Raw genomic sequence first — 21,525 nt, forward strand, 5'->3', positions numbered from 1 at the left:
AACCTACATTCAACCTTGACCCTATGCAAGTTAAATTAGGAAAAACGGACACTCCAAAATCAAATTGAATGTAGTGTAATATTTGAAATGGAAGGACTGATACCTGTGATTAACAAACTTCAAGATGTGTTCAATACAATTGGTTCTGAGGCAATTAATCTACCACAGATTGTTGTGATAGGCAACCAGGTAATGCGAGTTTGTATGAAACTGCACAATTGATGCCGGTTTCAATGTCAAGAAGACTTGCTCAAGATTACGTTATCATTATTCTTAAGTAAACACGAAACTGAAAGTAAATAAACAATTTGAATGATTACTAGAACTGGTTTCTTTGACATATTATGAGGAATAGTAAATGGTAATTCATAGTAAATGTATGGTTGGATTGTACACTGAATTTTTGATGTACTGTGCTACATTCTTTTCCTGTCTCCTTTTCCATGTTTTCCTGTATCAAATATATGCCATTTCCTAAAATTATAAACATTACATACTTTTTGGAAAGAATATACTCTTCAAGTATAGTGTATCAGGGATGTTAACAAATATTTCCCAGAGTGTATCAACAGAATGTTTTACAGGTTATAACTGTATGATTAAATACATCCTTGATTCAGTAATGACATTCATCCTTGTTATCATGTTATAATATTTTGTCCTGCATTCACATAAATTTATTTTACAAAATTGCATGTTAAATTTATGAACATCATTTTAATGACCCATTTCATGATGATACTTTGACTGAAAAAGTAGGCGGGGCTTAACAAAAACAGGTCTATATACAAGCATCATGTATATCGCCAGACATAAAAAAGTACATGGAATTTAAAATAAATGAAAATTCATCTTCCCATCATATATCAAAAGCTAAAAATTGGGTAACATATGGTATCCTATATCATGTGTATGTTTTTATCCTTTGTGTTTGTAGAGCTCTGGAAAGAGTTCAGTACTTGAGAGTTTAGTTGGGAGAGATTTCCTGCCGAGAGGAACAGGCATTGTGACTAGGAGGCCCTTAATTCTTCAGTTGATTCATGTCAACAAAGGTGACAGGGAGGCTCGTGCTCAAGATGGAGGTAAAGGAGAAATCAGAAACATACATTATTTTATAAGAGACAAACATGACAAATCAACCAAAGACTGTATGTTATACAGAGATCTGACAAGATTGGTTTAATGTTTTCAATGTTGTCATTGGTAATTGAATAAAATTCAATGAATTGAATCATTCAACCATGTTGTATACAATTAAATACTGGTTTATATTGGATGCAATATAGGTTATTGTACAGAATGTACATATAATATCAATATGCTTAATCTTTTCTGTCCAGATCCAATTAAAGCAGATGAGTGGGGAAAATTCCTGCACACGAAGAACAAAATTTACACTGATTTCCGTGACATCAGACAAGAAATTGAAAGCGAAACAGAAAGAATGACTGGGACTAATAAGGTGAGCTGAGACGCTACAGAATAAAGGGATCTTAAAATTACAATTACTATGATGAATTACTTGACCAAATTCTATGTGAAAACTTTATCATTAAGAAAGCTTTTTCCATTTTAGGGAATATGTCCAGAACCAATCAATTTAAAAATATATTCCCCAAAAGTGGTGAACCTGACTTTGGTGGACCTGCCTGGAATGACCAAGGTACCAGTGGGAGATCAACCAGAGGACATTGAGCTACAGATCCGAGACCTGTGTACGGATTACATCCAGAATCCAAACTCCATCATCTTAGCTGTGTGTGCTGCCAACACAGACATGGCTACATCTGAATCTCTAAAGCTAGCCAGAGAAGTGGACCCAGATGGTAAGAATGTAAACTGACATACACTTTTAACTAAGTGCGAGGGAATCACTGTTTTGATTTTTTAATGACTTATTTTGTTTTATTTGAAAGAGTTACTTTACAGTATAAGATTCATGGGGAATGAAACTGGCTTCATTAATTGTATTAACATGATTAATGAATTCATTTAAACAGTGTTTGTTTTAACTATGTTTATTTCATCTTTGTCTGTGGATTCTAATTATAATGTATTTCTTGCAATATCCTTTTACACTTTTTGATGATGTTTTGTCATTGCATTTTGTGTTTTTGTTTTCAAGGTCGCCGGACCTTGGCAGTGGTGACAAAACTAGACTTGATGGATCACGGGACAGATGCGATGGAAGTTCTGTGTGGGCGGGTCATTCCTGTCAAATTAGGAATTATAGGAGTGGTCAACCGAAGCCAGGCAGACATCAACAGTCAAAAGGTATCCAAACATCTCAAACTAAAAATAAGTTAGCTACAGGCACCAACCACATTGTCTTCATGTATTTTAATTCTGATAGATAAAATTTGTTAGATATCTCTTTTTAGTCCTTTTTGAGCTTGAAATGAAAATTATATATTCTAGAGGTAAAAAGAATGATTTGGATAAAAAATATGTCATTATTTATCTCCAAAGGAACACATCAAAATTTGTCGATGAAAAAGTAAAAAATGTAACAAGATTTTCCTCCAAAGGAACATGTCAAATTTTGCAGAAAAAAGACAAATTATTAGTAGATCAACTGTTTGATTTGTTTTTCAGGAAATGACAGACACTTTGAAAGATGAGGCCTCTTTTCTACAGAAGAAGTACCCCTCCATTGCCAGCCGCCATGGCTCACATTACCTAGCCAAAACCCTGAACAGAGTAGGCCTGCTGCCTTTGTTTTGCATTTAGCCATTTAGAAAGAATACAGCAAATTAGACGTTTATAAAATACATTTAAAGTTGAACTTCGATATCTCGAACACAAATGTCTCAAAAACAATGGATATGTGGAAGTGATTATTAAGTCCCAACCACTTTTTATGTATTTTACCCTCGATATCTCAAATAATTTGATTTCTTGAAATTTTTAAACAGTCCCATGTAGTTCGGGATGACTAGTTTTGACTGTATTATAAATAGAATAACATGTATCAGTGCCAATACTGTTAACGTATTGAAAGTTCCTCTCAATTATGATGAAAAAGTCTTTGAATTTGGCAAATTTTCCATTGTTGCTGTAATGTTTTAGTGTTTTTATTTCAAGTTTATAAAGTTTACTTACTGTTTCTTCATGTTTTTCTTTTATCAGCTGCTAATGCATCACATCAGAGATTGTCTTCCAGAGCTGAAAACCAGAGTCAATGTGTCCATTGCCCAGTTCCAGTCATTGCTCAATTCATTTGGAGAACCAGTAGAAGATAAGGTCTGTCCATCTTTATTGTGGTAGTTTTACAGGAATTATCAAATGTTGGAGGACAAAACTGAACTTCTTGAGTGCAAACAATGATTATTTTGTATTTTAAAAAGTTATTACATTATTATTCAATACTTTAAGCTGCACTGTTGATCACGCGTTCAAGGAAAGATATGTTTTATATGATGGATATGATATGTTTTTGCAGAGTCAGCTGCTGTTGCAAATCATCACCAGATTTGCCACCGCCTACTGTAGTACAATAGAAGGCAACTCCAAAAATATTGAGACCTCAGAATTGTAAGCAGGCTTATACATCCACTTGAGGTGTATTAATGTATTTGTAAAAATACCAAAGGTATTTAATGTGTAAATGCGGAAATGAATAATTGAAATGATCTATAAGACTATGAAATTTAGGGTTGTTACTGCTACAATTGTGTTCTCATAGGGAAGAGGTACCCATTTAAATAAGGACGTAGAAAACAAACTAAATGATAATAAAGATTATGTACATATTGATTGTTAAATGTTATCATACCAGGCCAATGTTTGGTTTTTATCTTTAAATTTGCTTTAGGATTATATCTCAAGCTAGATAACAATGTTGTTTAAATTTTTTTTCCTTAAAGGTTCAAAAGGATTACAACAACGTGTTATCTATTGAATGTAGATATTAAAAGGAAAATATGTTCATGGAGGATATTTATAGCAGTATGTAGATGTAATTGTGTTTGAGATTGTTTTTTCACAGCAAACATTAATTGTATTTTTCAGATGCGGAGGGGCCAGAATATGCTACATCTTCCATGAGACGTTTGGCCGTACACTGGAGAGTGTGAATCCCTTGGGAGGGTTAACTCCCCTGGACATCCTGACAGCAATTAGAAATGCCACTGTATGTAATCACATTAAATCATAAATGCTTATACATTTTGACCAAAATATACTGTATATCAAAAGAGTTAAAAAGATGTCAGTCTGAAAAATCATTTAAAGTAATTGTAATATTTGTTAAAAAAGAACACAAAAGCAATTTCAAAATTGAATGAAAATGAATATTTTTTTTTTATAATGTTGACATTTTATATCTGATAATTTGTATGCATCTTCTTGTAGGGCCCTAGACCAGCTCTGTTTGTCCCTGAAGTTTCGTTTGAGCTCCTCGTGAAGCGACAGATTCGTCGGCTGGAGGAGCCAAGTCTACGATGCGTAGAATTAGCTCACGAGGAAATGCAGAGGATTATACAACACTGTGGAACACAGGTTAGATTTGACACTGAATGGAATGTTAATGAATATTACTCTGATCATGATATACAGTAGTTGGCCATAAGTATGTTCCCAAAATGGTCGACGTTAACGTAGATCTCGTCATCGCCTGAAGTTTTTTGACTAACTACTTCTAACAACAAAGAAAAAATGACTAGGCAAACATATATATTACTTTGTATTATATCCTAGGATATGAAATATTCTTGCAATTTTCCTCGTTTAACGATGTAAAGGCTCGAAATCAATATAAAGAATATGAATGTCAACTACAACTTTTTCTAGGTCACGAAAAATTCGGATTTCGTTTTTTGACCTTTGTAACCATATTAGCATTTTTCACATAATTTCAATGATATTAATGTCTGAACAGTATGTAAGCCAAAGTATGTGTTGATGCTGTCAGTCTGCTCTGTTTAATTGGGCCTAGAAGTCTGGTCATCTTTTTTAAATAAACTATTGGCGATTTGTGAAGTGACGAACAATTAAAGATGAGAAGCAGTCTACTTACAGTTTTATTCATCACATTATACTTTGGTCTTGCTGTAAATCAAGCTGTTTGATTTTTGAAAGCATGTTTTTGGTTGGTTCTGGGGACTTTGAAATGGGATTCAGTCATCTCGTGGTTACCTAATCTTACAACTTTCAGACCGAGTTACGATTTTACCATTATTCTGGTCTTCCGTATTTTTAAACTTTACATAACAGTTCCGGCTGTTTATTCCGTTGATCCTTCCAGTTGTATTTATGTATAAATCCCCAATCTGACATCTGTATTACGACTTGTTTCTGTCTTCCCATATTTTTTTTTGTCGTTCGTCGCCATGTTGTTGTGCAGACGATAAATGTTTACCAAAGGGGAATAACTCCAAAAATAAACCCGGCAAAAGAGAAAAAAAGTCGGAGAATCATAGGGCACATTCTTTAAATCTGGCCATCAAAGAAAAATATGCTTTATTTCCTTTTAAAATGTGCCTTACAGAAAAAAAAATGTTATGGCGGCCATTTTGGGAACATACTTATGGCCAACTACTGTACACGTATTTTTAGGTAAAAGCATGACAGTAGATTTTAAAGTTACTTAGTGAGTCTTTTCAGCGTCAGAAGGAGTTTCTATACAGTAGTTCAGAAAAGAATAAATTTATGCATAATACAACTTTGGCATGTACTTTTTGTAAGCTTTAGAATAAAACTAAAAATATGATATCCAGTATTAAATTATGAATGTTTTCCTCACAAACAGCAAGAGATGTTGAGGTTTCCAAAATTACATGAGAAGATAGTAGATGTAGTAACTAACTTATTACGGAAGAGATTGCAACCCACCAACAACATGGTGAGTTATTGACTTAATGTCAAGTAAGGTTTTCTGAGATGACAAGTTGGTTGCAAAGTGTACACAATTTGTGTGTTAAAGTCATGTTGACAATGTATTCCCTTTGGCAACAATAAAGCATAATTTTTAATTTTTTTTGTACAATGAGATTTCTTTTTATGATTCCTTGGCTGTGTATTTTAATATTTATTTGTTTGTTTCAGGTGCAAAATTTAGTAGCAATAGAGTTGGCATATATCAATACCAAACATCCAGATTTTCATGAGGCAAACCTTTTTCAAAGATCACAGGAATTAGAAATGAGTAAAAACTTTAACGAATTCCACGTTAATAACGAGTCTACAAAGGATAATAAGGTAATGTGGTGTGACTGTTCCATGCTGAATTTTATATTCATTACTCGTTAAGGAAATTAAAGTATTTTAATGGAGAATGGAAATTCATTGCTGTATCAAATGTAAGAACATTTAAAAACAAGTATGATATAATTCTTAACTATACATTTATTGGTGTTAAATTTCAGAAAGTAAACAGTGGTAAAATTTACACAGTTTTGCTCTCTTAGTGTATAAATTTTTTGTTGTTTGCAGAAAGTAAACACTGGTAAAATTTCTAACTTTTTGCGGGGTCAGGGTGACTTGCATCACGCTGATTCATCCCAGGCCAGCAGTCCGGCCAGTAGTCGACCCGACTCCCCCGCCCACAGTGTTAAAGGGGTCAACCTCCTCTCAGATGTAGTAAGTATTGCATTTGTTTATATTATTAAAACTTGCAAACTTTTTTTTTCGTGGTACATGTATAATTGAAAATGAATTATTGAAAAAAAGCTTTAATGATTGAGGCTTGCAACAATTGATTTTTCATGCAATGCTAATTAATAGAGCTTTTTTAAATTCTCCTCCCCCACAAAAAGTTGGGGCAAGGGGAACGGGTGGGGTAAGAACCCCCCCCCCCCCCCCCCCCCCCAAAAAAAAAAAAAAATAAAATAAAATAAAAACTTGCTTAACTATTTCTTGAACTGTTACCATTTAAGTTCAGTGACATGTATTTTACATCATTGTTTAGATGTAACACTAAAACTGGTTCTTAAATTCAGTATTTGAAATTCAAATTTTAAAAAATAAAATATTCTTATCTTTTAAAGCCTCAACAAACATCCAGAAAACTTTCACCCAGGGAACAAAGAGACTGTGATGTCATTGGTAATTTTTATATGATTGTAAATGCATATCATTTTTAACTATTTCAAGCTGAAGTCATGAACAGGAAAACATTTTGTTAATCTAGATTTATGAATTATCTTTTTATATCTGTAACATACAAATGTATGAACATATACATGTAGAATTATCAAAATTATGATGTTTTTCTTTATATAAAATAGAGCGCCTGATTAGGTCCTACTTTTTGATCGTAAAAAAGAACATCCAAGACACAATACCCAAGGCGATCATGCATTTCCTGGTTAATTATATCAAAGACAATCTCCAGAGTGAACTGGTGAGCTCTCTGTACAAAAAAGAGGAGCTGGAGTTCCTATTGGAGGAGTCGGAACACATAGCACAGAGACGCAACGAGGCCAGCGAAATGTTACAGGTAAGGGTGCCAGAGTTATCTTTCTTGGTAGTATTATAAAGATTATTGGTAAACCCCTTTCTGTGATTGCTGCCCAAGTATTTGCCTCCCAGGTTCAATGTCAAAATTTTTACTCAATAAACACAGTTACATCTACATGTACATACGCTAGTAGATACTATATTAAGCTTAATGTTTTAGCAGGTTTTGAATTCAAACTCTGTTAAGTTTTAACAGGAAACTCACAGCTGTATTTTTTTCCAGGCACTTCAAAGAGCCAGTCAAATTATTGGAGAGATTCGTGAGATTCATCTGTGGTAAGAAAAACAGCAGAATAAAACAACACAAGAGGAAACTGCTCTATAAAGAGACCAACTACCAAACAGGGACAGGTGACAAAGATCCCACCCAGCAGTGTCATTCTGTCAGTCCATAAATCAAACAATTCTGTGTATAGTCCATGTAACAGGGACTTACTACACTACATGTATGGTACAGTCCAATTCTTGGCTGTTTTTGTCAATGTACAGGGTGTGTGTAAAAATACATGCTTTCATTTTCAGTTGCATTATATTACCTAGAGTTGTCTGAAATGTTTTGAATGAATTGAATTCTGTATAACTGTATTTAATGTAACTTAATTATTGTTTTTCGTTTTGTATAGAAAAATTAATGATTTTTTAAAGTTTTACCAAAGCTAACATGACTATTTATCCAGACAACATATTATACTTGTAATTGTTTGATATATATAAATTAATATGAGGTTTTTTTTTTTCATTTGATAAGCAATTTTCATAAAATATGGTATGTGTTTATAGTAAATAGTTATATTACTTCTAGATTTGTAAATTTGCTTAGCAATCAATTTGTCACGCAAAAAGAACTTGTACTATGATGTTAAAAACATACCTGAATCACTCAATAGTATCATACTAATGAATGTATGTGAATGATCTACCACAAGCCAGTTGAGAAACAAAATCACTAGTCATTTAATCACAGGTTAAAACTTTACATAACATTAATGTTACATTGTATGATTTATCCGGTTTTAAGTTCATACCCTGGTGTGCATGCAGCACTATTGCTATAGATGTAAAGACCACAGTTAGATCTAAATTTATATCAGGGCATTGAATTATCCATCTTACTAGGGATGTAAAACTACCGTATGAACTATTATTTTGTTGATTTTTAATCCTAGCACTCTGCTCCTGTTATGCTTATTTTTCTTTGACTTTATTGTTCTTGTTTCTTCTGATTATTATAACAACTTATTTTTGATAGTGCAGTTTAGTGTGTGAGTTTTTGTTCTTACATACATGTATAGGTTATGTGCTCTTTGATTCAGTATTTTGTTTGGATGAAGTTTATAGTCACTACTATCTGTAAATCATCACATTGACTTGTCTTTCAGTTTGTTCATTCTGACAAAATTGTACATTGTACATATTTATAGGTATGTGTGAGTGTTTTTATGTGTAGGTGTATATTTGATTATGATCAACCACTTAGACTAGATAAGATTTATCAACATGTTTGTACATTTAAGTATGTAGCTCACTCTGTAGATGATGGCATTGAATAATGCTTGCAGGAGGTGTGTAAACCAACAATTATACAAACACAAAAAAAAATCCAACGCTTAAATCATCTTAGTTAAATATTTATAATATTAACACACTCTTTCTCAAAATATAAAAACTGAGTCAAGGGCAATGCCGTTAAATTTGTTTGTAAATTTTTTTTAAAAGTCTGTAAACGTACATGTATTACATTTGGCTGTGTATTCTGTTTAGCATTTTTAGCAGACAATGACTTCCACAAAATCAAGTACATTGCTTAATGTAATGCATACACATGATTGTAAAAAAATATCTTCATGGATCAGAAATGTTCTTAATCAAATCAATGCTTACCTTATTAATATACTCCCAATATTTCGTACATGTCATATTTAATATGTTTACAGTTGTTGTTTAGAAATAAATGTCATGTATGCCAGTTGGTTATAAAACTACAATATTTAGTACATCATTCATGTTCATAATAAATGGCATATTATTATATGAATGTAATTAATCTTGATGAGTACTTCTTGAGACATGTCCACTTTTTCATTTTATGGGTAGACATTGAAATGAGAAATGATCTTTGTAATAGGTGTTGTACAAGTGTGATAGTGGGATGACGATTTTTCTTCTATCTTCTTGTTATCATAAAATTTCTGCATGTACATTGTACATCAAATGTATCAAAGAATTGTAACTCCATTAATACAAAATTGAAATGTAACATTCAAAGAATAACTCCCTCATTATATAAAAATACTGTATACCTTGGTTTTTCCACGTCACTAAATTTGCAAAAATATGGTAAATATGTAACTCTAGTAAACCCGAAGTAAACCCAGAAATTAAACCCAGGGTTTAGTTGGGGTTTACTTTCTGTTAGGTAAATGTTTGAAATTTAATAAAAGTGTAGTTACAGCAAACATTACCAAATATAATTATTTTTTGCAAAAGTTAGTGATTGTTATAACATTGAAAATCACACCATCTTCATTTTGATGAAAAAGTAAATTGAAAAGGAGATTTTTTTTCTAAAAATCATAAAATGGTTATTGAAATGAAGGGAAAAAGAAAGTTTGATAATTTCATGATGAAGTGCTAGAACCTACATGTTTTGCTTATGAGATGAATAATATTTGTTTACAATGATTGTGTATTTACGTGTAGTAGATCTTTAATAACAAAATGGTTTTGGTCTACTTGTAATTTTCATCAACAGTGCATGTACAAAAGGTCATTCATTAAATGATTCTGATTCAATCAAATGTGTCACTTGTTCTCTTTAAAAAGGCATAACAATCCATAGAAAACAATTTTTTTTCACTGTAAATACGTGTATGTTTGAATAGATGACAAAATAGTTGTGAAAAAAAGTTAAATTCACCCTTATCTTTAACACTCGTATTGACAGCACGGCAGTAAATAATTCATTTCTTACTGATGATCAATGAGATCGACGTCCAATTTACTGTAGTGTAAAGTATACAGATAAGCGATATATAAATAATTATGAAAAAAAGTTAAATTCACCCTTATCTTTAACACTCGTATTGACAGCACGGCAGTAAATAATTCATTTCTTACTGATGATCAATGAGATCGACGTCCAATTTACTGTAGTGTAAAGCATACAGATAAGCGATATATGCGGACTTTACACCGATAAATTGAACCGTTCAATGGTCAATGAATCGGGATATTTTTGAGTATTTGCCTTCCTTGTAGAACATAGGCATAAGGCCTTCGATGAAATCGAAGGATAATTGTCAACTATTTTTAGGAGACTTCAAACTTAAGTTTAATTACTAAGTTAGTGTCAAAGTACATGTACATGTGTGTACATTGCACATGCATGTATTAAATCCCCCTTATATTTTGGCATGAACAAAGAACTCGGTACATTAAAGTGAGCAGAAGACACCTATTCTTCAGTAGCCTTTTGAATAGAAAAATATGTCCGCAGCCGTCGCACACGATGAAATTCACATTTTAACTTTCTGATGTGATATCACATGAAATACCAGTATATTAATTTCGTTGTGGGCGACGGCTGCGGACACATTTTCCTCTTAAAAAAACTTCATGTCATTTTCATCATTTTTGACTATATGTTGAAATATGACAAAATGTGTGAGTCATTATTCTTTATGGTAAACAGGATAAAATTGTATAACTTAGTATTTTATATACACACATGTTCAAGATGATGTATGCTTTTTTCATGAGATTTAAACGCCTCTTGAAATTCAGGCAAATGTTGAAAGAAACTGTACCTTCTTCCATGAAAATTGTAATGTAAACTCTAAAGAATTAAAATGAAGGGAACTGCTTGTAAGTCAGATAGTAAAAAAAAATCCCCTTCTTTATCAATTCTCCTCATTATTTTTGCAAATTGAAGTGGTTGAACGATTTAGATGTCCTTGGTTGATAATATAGTACTGTTTTCCTGTGTTACATTGTAGAACAGTGCCAGGAGGAATAAGGAAAATTCAAACCCATTTAAACAAGCGCGTAATTAATAATAATAAAAAACGATATAATGAATGGAGATGATGTAATTTATAACGTGTTAAAGTGGAAAGTTGGTGTTCTAAAACTTATATAGTTTCTGTAGGACATAGCATGTCTGAAACTGAATAAGCATATTTCTATGATAAACAGTTTCTGGGAAAACCACCCACAAAAACAAAAAAACCAAACTGTGGTATTCACGAATTTTTGCTATTTAAAAAAAATACATGTATCCTTTCTATAATACATGTGTATATACATATATATTTTACTCCTACTATCATGCCTATAAATAACCATTATCAGTTAACACTTGTTTAAGCTCTTTTAAAAAATATTATTTTCTGTACAATTAAATCCACACGATAAATCTACCAGCAGGCATGTTCACAAAACTTTCCTTAGATATGACCTAAGACTGGTTCTAAGAGATGACAAGATAAAAGTTAGGAGCAACCTAAGATCATCTTAAAATGTAACTCGACGGTGTCGTTGAATAATCTTAAGTTAGGCTATCCTGACGATTAAAAGTTTACGTGTAATAATTTTTTATCATATTTATTTTTACGCATAGAATTTGAAAGGCTTTTACAGGGAAAATCACTATAAATTATGACAGTAAAAAAATACATTAAAACAACAAAGAAGTATTAATATTTCAATTTGTTTATTTTCCATTTATTTATTTTAACATTTACAAATAAATATGTTATTTATATATATCTTAATAACCAATAACAGTTTAATTCCAATAAATATTTTGATTTACATATATATCTTAATAACCAATTAATAACAACTAGTTTAGTTCCAATAAAGAGGACGAGAAATCCAAGTTACCGGGTATGTGTAAAAAATTGATACAATCCATGAATTATTTTAATATCAAATGGGTTTGAAATTATATGATGCCCTAGTCAGACAAGTAATACATGAGAATTTTTGTACATTTTTGTAGAATTTATGATATTAAGACAATCAATTTACTTTGAATTTGCGATATATATACTATCGATTGATACAAATTATATACTGTAATAAATTAGTTTTAATCTATCTGAAAAATACAATACACAATTTAAAAAAAAAATCTTTCATTTATTATTTTCGAAATAAAATGATAATAGAAATGGAAACCATCTTGCATGGCTTATTTTAATCAGTGTAAATTTACTCTTTAGCTAAGAACATTTATATAATTTATTTGTCAATAATCACAGCAAGGAGTTTAACTAAAATACTTGAGCAAAAGTCCCAATGAAATACATGAGCAATTTTAATCTCTCGCCACCCAGAGACAGTATTAATTCGTTTAATTCTTAAGCTCAAAGGCAGACACATAGCAAGGAAGGAGCGGAGGAGATTTGGAGATCCCTCTTTTTGGTATAAACATTTCTTTTTGTTTTATCTGTATATAGAAAAAAGAACGTAGAGAACATTTAGCCCCTCCTCTTTGTAAGTTCAAAAATAGTAAATAGAAATAAAATTTGACATTGTTGTTAAATAAACGAGAATACCAACATCTCCTTTTGTATCGAATAAGAGCCTTGAGCTGTGGCAGTGCCTACATATTGGATCGAGTGCTTTAAGAAACTGACTTAAATAAAGACAAAGACTTACATGTATTCTGTTATGTACTTAGGACGCACCAGTGTTCTCAGATAGAATCGAGAGCACATCTGTTGGTCCCAATCACACAAAATGCTAATATATATTTACATTTGTGTATGTAAAGCCAACAATATGATGCATGCTTAAATGATCAAAACAAAAAATGGTTTTTGATGTTTAGATCATCTTTCCACATATTTTGTGAATAACATTTAGTATTCTAAATCCATAATGATTTTTTTTTATCAATCAATGATTATTTGATAACACCTTTGAATAAAAAAGAATCAATTGAAATTGATTTTCCAAAACAATACTTATTGTCGGTGTCAATATACATATATCAATACTAAAATGAATAAAATCAGTTTAAGATTTTAACTTTTTTATGTCGAATTAACATTGAATATTAAATTAATATATTTAACTTTAGTTTACAATATTATTATCAGCTAAAAGTGATACAATCACATTCGAATTTAAAGAAACTATTCAATCGTTTTGCGTAAATATTGTGAAACTATCAAAATCCATTTTGAATTTTGAAAAAAGACAATACATATAATTAAGACTGATTTAATTTTTTGAAATTTTCTTAAAAATATCTTTTTCATAACCCAATTTACAATCACAAACTCTCCCGAAAGAAAGACAGCATAAGAAAAGATTACATTATAACAATGAAAATAACAATAGTTTAGAATTGTTCAATATAAAAACAAAAATCTTGGCAGTTAAAAATTCTGTTCTTAGGTTAATTCTTGTTGTTCAAGTTGAAAGTATTTTTTACTATCTCCACTTTCTCTTTGTTGCTCGTCCTTTTTAACACTACAACAAGATGACAGACTCTGTCGAGATACGTTAAATGAATGGTTTGATGTTCTCAGTTTGTCTGAACCAATGTCTTGAATTAAAATTGTTGATTTGCCAAGGCTTCCCATTTCCGCTAACGTATAGTAAGTGTTGGATGTCTTTGACCTTGCACTAAGAGGACTATTATCCTCAAGAGATGGAACTTGCGTTGCCTTCACTAGCATCTTTTTATAAGAAAAAAAAGTCAAGATGTATTAAAATATTTTCCATTTTGTATTTCTAACAATATAAAATCTAAATCTACTAAAAAAATTCCCGCTGCATGCGAAGATTTTTTTAATTAAGCGTGCAAGTTTTGAAAATTATTTCAAAAAATGATTTGAGTTAATTAAAATATATGTTTGTTAATAACTTGAAAACTATATAATTTTTGTGTTGTTTTATTACCCTCAGTTCTTCAATTTCTGTGTATACAGCCGGATTATAAATGGATTGACTGGTTGGATACAGGTCCAAATTTTCCTGGTGAAGATGCCTTTGTCTGCATTTGTCCATATAAATGTAGAATCTGTTTTCTAACATTCTTATCAAGAATTGTATATCACAGGAACAAAAAAACACGTAAACCAAAATGGAATTCAAAAAATGCAACCGGTAATTTTAAAGTTACTTTTTGAAAGAATATTTACCGCAAGGTTTTAATGATCCAACCACCAAATAGTGTCAGTACCACTCCAATCAAGCAACCAATCACTGCGCCAATCAAACCAATAAGTGAACCTTGAATTAGAGTGATTTGAATTCGTTAAATATAAGTTATTTTTTTTTAGCTCATCTGAGCTGGAAGCTCAAGTGAGCTTTTCTGATCAAAATTTGTCCGTTGTCTGTCAGCGTTGGCGTTGTTGTTGGTGTTGGCGGCGTTGTAAACTTTTCACATTTTCTTCTTCTCAAAAACCATTGGGCAGATTTCAACCAAACTTGGCACAAAGCATAAAGTATCACTAGGTGAAGGGGATTCAAGTTTGTTCAAGTGAAGGACCACACCCTCTTCCAAGGGGAGATAATAAAGATATATTGAAAATTTCTTGGTATTTTTCAAAAATCTCCTTCTCAAAAACTATAAGGCCAGAAAAGCTGTAACTTGTACTGAAGCATCCCAAGGTAGTGTAGATGCAAGTTTATTCAAATCACGGTCCCAGGGGTAGTGTGGGACCACTATGGGGGATGGATTTTAACATAATAATGTATAGAGAAAATCTTTAAAAATCTTCTTAAAAAAAACTATTTTGCCAAAAAAGCTCTAGGACGATGCTTTGCCGAGTCCTAGACCGTGAATCTTGGCCCCGAGGTGGAATTTCACTATCCCACACGAGTATATAATGAATGATTATTTTTCTCGCATTATTTTACATTAAAAAACCATGTCTGACAACTTTCTTTTATGACGTTCAAAAGATTACTTTCGGTTTATCCCGCCGCGTGCTTTATATAGTGCAAGTCAAATTGAGAGCACACGACAGTTTTATCGATAAAAATAGGATAAATTGTAATTTACTAAGCAAAACAATTACTTAATGAATAATCTAAATCATTCATTTTGCATTTCCCTACAGCAGAAAACGTTTGTTTACGTTTTAAAGCGGCGTTGTAATACACAGTGTAAGACAGAAAAATCTCACACTGCTGACTCACACTGGACAAACCGATCTCACTCCGGTGATAATGCGAGAATAAAGTTTCTTCAAATTATGGTCCCCGGGGGTAGGTTGGGGCCGCAATGGGGGGGGGGGGTCATATTTTTACATTGGAATATATAGAGCTTTAAGAATCATTCAAAAACTATTTGGCAAGAAAAGCTCAAATTGGAGTGAAAGCATCCTCAGATAGTGTAAATTCACGTTGTTTAAATTATGGTCCCCAGGGGTAAGGTGGGGCCACAAGGTGGGCTCAAATTTTTACATAGGAATAAATAGAGAAAATCTTTAAAAATCTTCTCAAAAACTACTTGGCCAGAAAAGCTCAAATTGGAGCATCTTCAGAAAGTATAGATTCAAGTTTGTTCAAATCATAGTCCCCGGGATAGGATGGGGCCACAATGGGGGATTAATTTCTATGTAGAAATATATAGGGAACAACCAATAGGCCAGAAAAGTTCATATCGGCGTGGAAGCATTCAAATAATGGTCCCTGAGGATAGGTAGGGGCCACAATGGGGGGGGGGGTGGTTGCTTGAATTTTTACATAGGAATATAAAGAGAAAATCTTTAAAAATCTTCTTCCCAAAAACTGTGTGGCCAGAATCGCTCAAGTTAAATTTGAACCATCCTCAGGTAGCGTAGATTAAAGTTTGTTCAATTCATGGTCCCGGTGGAAGGGTGGGGCCACAATGGGGGATGAATTATTACAAAGAAATATATAGAGAAAATCTTTAAAACTTTTCTTAAAAACCGTTAGGCCAGGACAGCTGAAACTTTTGTGGAGGCTTCCTCAGATAGTGGATAGTGTAGATTCAAGTCTGTTTAAATCAAAGTCCCCAACGGTAGGGCGGGGCCACAATGGGGGGGGGGGGTGAATTTTTACATATTAGGAATATATAGAGAAAAGCTTAAAATGTTCTGGGAACGTTTTTAATCACAAAAGCAGTAACTTGTCTGAAAGCAAGGGTTGTGCAGATTAAACTTAGATCAAAACATGATTCCCTAGAGAATAGTGGGGCCACAATGGGGGGGGGGGGGGGTATATAGAAAAAGAAAAAAATCTTCTTACAGGTACAACAGCAAAATGGGCTTGGTATTTACCATAAAAATATGTGGATAAAAATCGGTAGATTTAAAAAACAAATTGAGCAACATCTACTTTACTTAGTTGTCAAGATAATTTGATTTTCATATTGTAATGCTAATTTGATCAGAGTTAGGGATATTGTTGCTCAAGTGAGTGATGTGGCCCCTGAGCCCCTTGTTAAATGTTATATATGTTTAGTTTTCCTTCGTGTGAAGTGTCATTTTCACAGAATAAAAATGTTCGACTAGTTTTATTACCTGGTAGTGTTCCATCTTCTTGTAAAGCAGCAAAAACCGATTCGGTTCTGTTTTCTTTTGTGTTGAATTAAAAAAATGACATTTAATCAGATTATATTTATATTTGAACTTAAAATAACGAACCACTGAATCATTAACACAACTTTATGTTTAACATTGCCTTAAAATACATAGAATAAACATAAATTGAATAATATTAACATCTGTGATCACTTGAAAAAAATATCCATTTCTGAGTATTCTGTATATAGTCATTTAAGCATCATTAACTTCTTTAATCATTAAATATGCACCATTTCCTGTATTAACGCCATCGAAAACAAGTCCTAAATTGATTTCTGTAAAATTAATCGATTTTGTACCTGACACAGGCAATGTCTGAACCTAAAAATATCATAAATAATAACCATAAAATGCCCCACTCCCCCCCCCCCCCCCCCCCCCCCAAAAAAAAAAACATCAAAAAAATGAAGAAAAAAACAAACTTTTGTGACACATTATTTTTTACACTTTAATTAGATGACTAACTTTGTCTAGTTCCTTTGGATGAATAGTTTTGTGTATTCAGTTTGCCTGAACCAGTTTCATGAATTGAATGTCTCAATTTCTCAAGACAAGATGCATGTCTATCTGTAAATAAGAGAATATAAAACAGTGTTTTATTTTATTTAGGTCAAAGATGAAATGAATAAAAAAGTAAAAGTTTTCTGGTGATTTTGCTCTTTATTGAGAGTACTTCATTAAATCAAAAGGTGTCACAGCGTCTCATACCTTTGTGATACTTGAAGTCACATCTGACAGTTATCGTTTTAATGATGCACTCTGAAACGTCCAAAAACTTTTTGTGGGAAATGGAAATATTGTTTCTTAGATTGAAAATCATGTAGTCAATCCCATGGTTATGATCATGGTAACTGTTATCATTCTCAAGTTCCACAATGCAGGGTATTGTGCAGTTTGTGTTATCTATTTGATAAATAATCATCTTTCATCGTCATTGCCATTTATAAAATATGATAATGGATTTATTGCTCAACAATTTGTCTGAAAATGTTAAAAAAAAGTTTGAACATTTCTCAAGCATACGCATACCTGTATACTTCCGTTATAAATGAAAGAAATAAAACAACAAACTGAACCTTTTCCAATCAAACTGTATGGGCACCCTTTCTGAATCAATTCATCATGGATGTGAATTGCATCTATGAGACACACATTTCTCTGCAAACTAATTACAAACAATATTGATTTAAGTGTATAAATGCATAATTAGAATTCGCCATCAGAATCTTTGATTCTTTAATCTTCAATTTAAGCACTCTCTTTAAACAGTTAAGGGACCTAACCAATTAATTTTAAGGAAATATATTGTACTTAAAATATGTAATCGTAAAAATTAAAAATCTGATTTGCGAGGAAGGACCAGAGCTTAGTGTTCTGGTTCTAGCCAGGTCCTGAAATATTTTTAAATAACAAATAAAGATACAGTGCATTATCTTGATCCTATAGATATTTTTCAACTTATATTAAGAAAGAAGATAAATGAAGAAATAAAGAACATCTTAAGATAATTATTCATAATATTATATTTAATAAAGAAGAGTCGAAAACTTTCTATCTAAAAAATTCTGATGAATTTTTTTGCGTTAAGTTTTACTTCTATATATATATATATATATATATATATATATATATATATATATATATATATATATATTAAAAAATAACAGAAAGCCGATTCAAAACTCTACCGGTATACGTAGAGTTTTGAATCGGCTTTCTGTTATTTTTTATTATTTAATACTTGTGTGGATTAACTTTACTCAATTTGGATTATATATATATATATATATATATATATATATATATATATATATATATATATATATATATATATATATATATATATATATATATATATATATAATTTCCCAATACAACAAAAAATAAATCGGCACAGTTTTAAATAATTTAAAAATAATAAATATCCAAAATAAAATCACAAATTGATCCTATTAACCGCAAACGTTTTCGCCATTCCTGGCTCTTCAGGCAGTTATGTACAAATGTAACGTTTGCGGTTAATAGGATCAATTTGTGATTTTATTCTGGATATTTATTATTTTTAAATTATATATATATATATATATATATATATATATATATATATATATATATATATATATATATATATATATATATATATATATATATATTTCTTGTTTAGTTTCCAGGTTACCTGGTGGCCGTCTAGAAAGTTATCAATTTTTAGTATTCAACCCTGAGGGAATTGACCCGACATTTCACATTTTATCCCCATATTTTTCGTATTTTTTCTAATCCTGCCTTATTGATTTCTTTTTTTTTCAAATTTATGTTTACTATGTAAACAGTCACCAAATGATGAAATTTTAAAAAGTCTTATCTCCTGGTTTTTTTTCAGGGAATATAATAAAGTTGATTTTTTTTAATACCCCATCTGTCTTAATCTGGCTTTTTGTGGTTTACATTAGCTTAGAAAAATTGAGTCGTAGAGAAATAAAACTATTTAAACTGTTTTCATTTCTTTTAATGTCAATGAATTGTTAGGTTAAAAAACCTAGAATTATTTAACGGGACATACTTTTTCCCACGGTTTTATAAATAGTTTACAATACCGGAAACGATTCTTTAAGGTCATGGAATCACTATTTCTCAACTCATGAATGTTCCGTATAATGTTAATTTTGGAGAAAAAACACATTATAAAAATACAACTTTGCACCCACGTTTGCATGAAAAAAGAAAAGAAAAAGAATAGCTGTAGAAAGCAATGCTTCCTCGAACTATATCGAAGATCATTCTGTAGAATAAATCTTGAATATCAAAATGCAATGTTTAATAAACTAAAATCCTTTTAAAAATGATGTTTACTATAAAAAAAAAAGTAAATACATGAAATAAAGAAATGTTATTGGATAAATGAAAATTGTAATAAAGAAAAAATAGATGTTTTAGATTAATGTAATAGTAAGAACTTTTGACTTTAATATAAACATTTTCAACGATCCGTTCTCAAACTCCAGGTATGATCAATACCTATGTCATTGAGAGGTTGGGATGTAAATTAATTTTGATTAAGTTGACATGTATAGTTTCTTATCTTCATAGCAAACTATTTCTATTTCATTAATTAATCTTACGCCGGTAGAGTCGTTGGTGTTTCAGAAGAAAATCCCCAACGACTTAACTGGAACACAATCACCGTCTCTGTAACGACAAATTAAAAGTAAATTAATTTTTAGATAAAATTATTTTGAAAACAACAATTGCTGCACACATTTAATGATAAATATCAACTTTTTAATCTTGATTTTAAATTTATTATGTCACAACAATTTCTTCTTACTTTACAATTACAAGTAAATGGTTTAAATAAACTTACTGTAAAGCGAACTCAAAATATCCATCTTCAAAAAGAGAATATGTTGTAAAAATATACGAGCAACGTTCAGCAGTGCCCTCTTCGTAGATACATAGGCATGCAACCAGTTTTACTATCACTTCGTTAAAATAAAACAGGAAATGAAAATAATTTTTGAATCCATCATTAAATATATATTACATGTGTCATAAAAGTTGTTTATATAAAGGAAAATGAATCGAAATACCAAATAGGAAAGATGGATAATCATCGGGTTTTCTAGATTTTCAAAAAAAACCCATTCATGTCAGTCCTATACCCATTAACATACTTAAATATTTATAGTTCGATTATTTTGAATGTGAATTAAATTCAGAGTTGCATGAGCATAGAGGGTTTATATTGTTAAGACTTTCCCAACAGACTACCATTTTTCTGTGTTCAAATATTTGTATATAGGTTGTATAAAATGTATTAGTATCAAACTTCCATCTAAATGATGATAAAAGAACAAAAATGGAATAGATTAAGAATTCGTAAGCCCATTTCAAATGTCCCAAAGAACAATGCATTTTATTTAATATGCAGAAATGTCAAGAATTAGAGGAAAACTATCTTCCCAAGTTAAGGGTTTCTGATCTGCTGTGCTCTTCATAAACCCTTTACCGAAAAACAACACATATGCGGGTTAACGATTACGCCATCTAGTGAGAGTACTCGTTTTTAAACCTTTGTTCTGACCAATCAGAGAATGCTTTATAAACAGAAACAGTATAGCAATAAAGCTGCTCCCATGAACAAAATCAAATTCGTAGAAAATATGGATTCACTCGGTTTAAAAACAGATATCAGTAAGTCAAATACTTACTATTCCGTCTCAAATTTATTTGACAACGGTTCAACATTGATCAATTCACAATTAACATTATTATTTCTTATTTGATCATGCAAACTTGTATGACACCAACCTGCGTGCAAGGTTTCTAACCCCGTCAAACTCTGCCTATTCGGTCAAGGGTTTATGTAGTGCCCAGCGGATCAGAAACTTGACTTGGGAAGATGGAGGAAAACCAACAAAACATTCAACTTCTTTATGAGCGAAACTAATATCGTCGTATTTATATGGATGTGATTTTTACTTCGAGTAAACTCTTT

General features: G+C 31.4%; 2 protein-coding genes across 2 annotated transcripts; one reads left to right on the plus strand and one right to left on the minus strand.

Annotated features, from left to right (window-relative positions):
- The first annotated feature begins 2 nt into the window (after nt 1–2).
- LOC105328775 (dynamin-1-like protein) lies at nt 3–10,017 on the plus strand. The gene is made up of 16 exons (XM_011429781.4): nt 3–189; nt 938–1,082; nt 1,341–1,462; nt 1,577–1,826; nt 2,126–2,274; nt 2,596–2,700; nt 3,130–3,243; nt 3,443–3,534; nt 4,012–4,132; nt 4,354–4,500; nt 5,750–5,842; nt 6,046–6,198; nt 6,433–6,579; nt 6,987–7,044; nt 7,227–7,438; nt 7,682–10,017. The coding sequence occupies exons 1-16, from the start codon at nt 88–90 to the stop codon at nt 7,736–7,738; spliced, it is 2,067 nt and encodes a 688-aa protein (XP_011428083.1). The 5' UTR covers nt 3–87; the 3' UTR covers nt 7,739–10,017.
- A 2,501-nt stretch (nt 10,018–12,518) lies between these two features.
- Nucleotides 12,519–20,704, minus strand: LOC117683002 (uncharacterized). Its single transcript, XM_034451698.2, has 9 exons — nt 20,392–20,704; nt 20,150–20,216; nt 18,107–18,195; nt 17,739–17,933; nt 17,496–17,597; nt 16,968–17,021; nt 14,616–14,706; nt 14,374–14,467; nt 12,519–14,150 (listed from the first exon to the last, which is right to left on the minus strand). The coding sequence occupies exons 1-9, from the start codon at nt 20,414–20,416 to the stop codon at nt 13,863–13,865; spliced, it is 1,005 nt and encodes a 334-aa protein (XP_034307589.2). The 5' UTR covers nt 20,417–20,704; the 3' UTR covers nt 12,519–13,862.
- Nucleotides 20,705–21,525: the final 821 nt, after the last annotated feature.

The sequence above is a fragment of the Magallana gigas genome, chromosome 4 (genome assembly GCF_963853765.1).
Source record: "Magallana gigas chromosome 4, xbMagGiga1.1, whole genome shotgun sequence".
NCBI lineage: Eukaryota > Metazoa > Mollusca > Bivalvia > Ostreida > Ostreidae > Magallana > Magallana gigas.

Bases quoted from the DNA above. Each gene is read 5' to 3' on its own strand.
- LOC105328775 (XM_011429781.4), top strand. From the start codon at position 88: ATGGAAGGACTGATACCTGTGATTAACAAACTTCAAGATGTGTTCAAT. The intron at 3,244-3,442 runs GTCTGTCCATCT...ATGTTTTTGCAG, and splicing joins GAGAACCAGTAGAAGATAAG to AGTCAGCTGCTGTTGCAAAT. The intron at 5,843-6,045 runs GTGAGTTATTGA...TGTTTGTTTCAG, and splicing joins TGCAACCCACCAACAACATG to GTGCAAAATTTAGTAGCAAT.
- LOC117683002 (XM_034451698.2), bottom strand. From the start codon at position 20,416: ATGGATATTTTGAGTTCGCTTTACA. The intron at 18,196-20,149 runs GTAAGATTAATT...GTTTGTAATTAG, and splicing joins ACACCAACGACTCTACCGGC to TTTGCAGAGAAATGTGTGTC. The intron at 17,934-18,106 runs GTTCAGTTTGTT...TTTATCAAATAG, and splicing joins ATACAGTTTGATTGGAAAAG to ATAACACAAACTGCACAATA.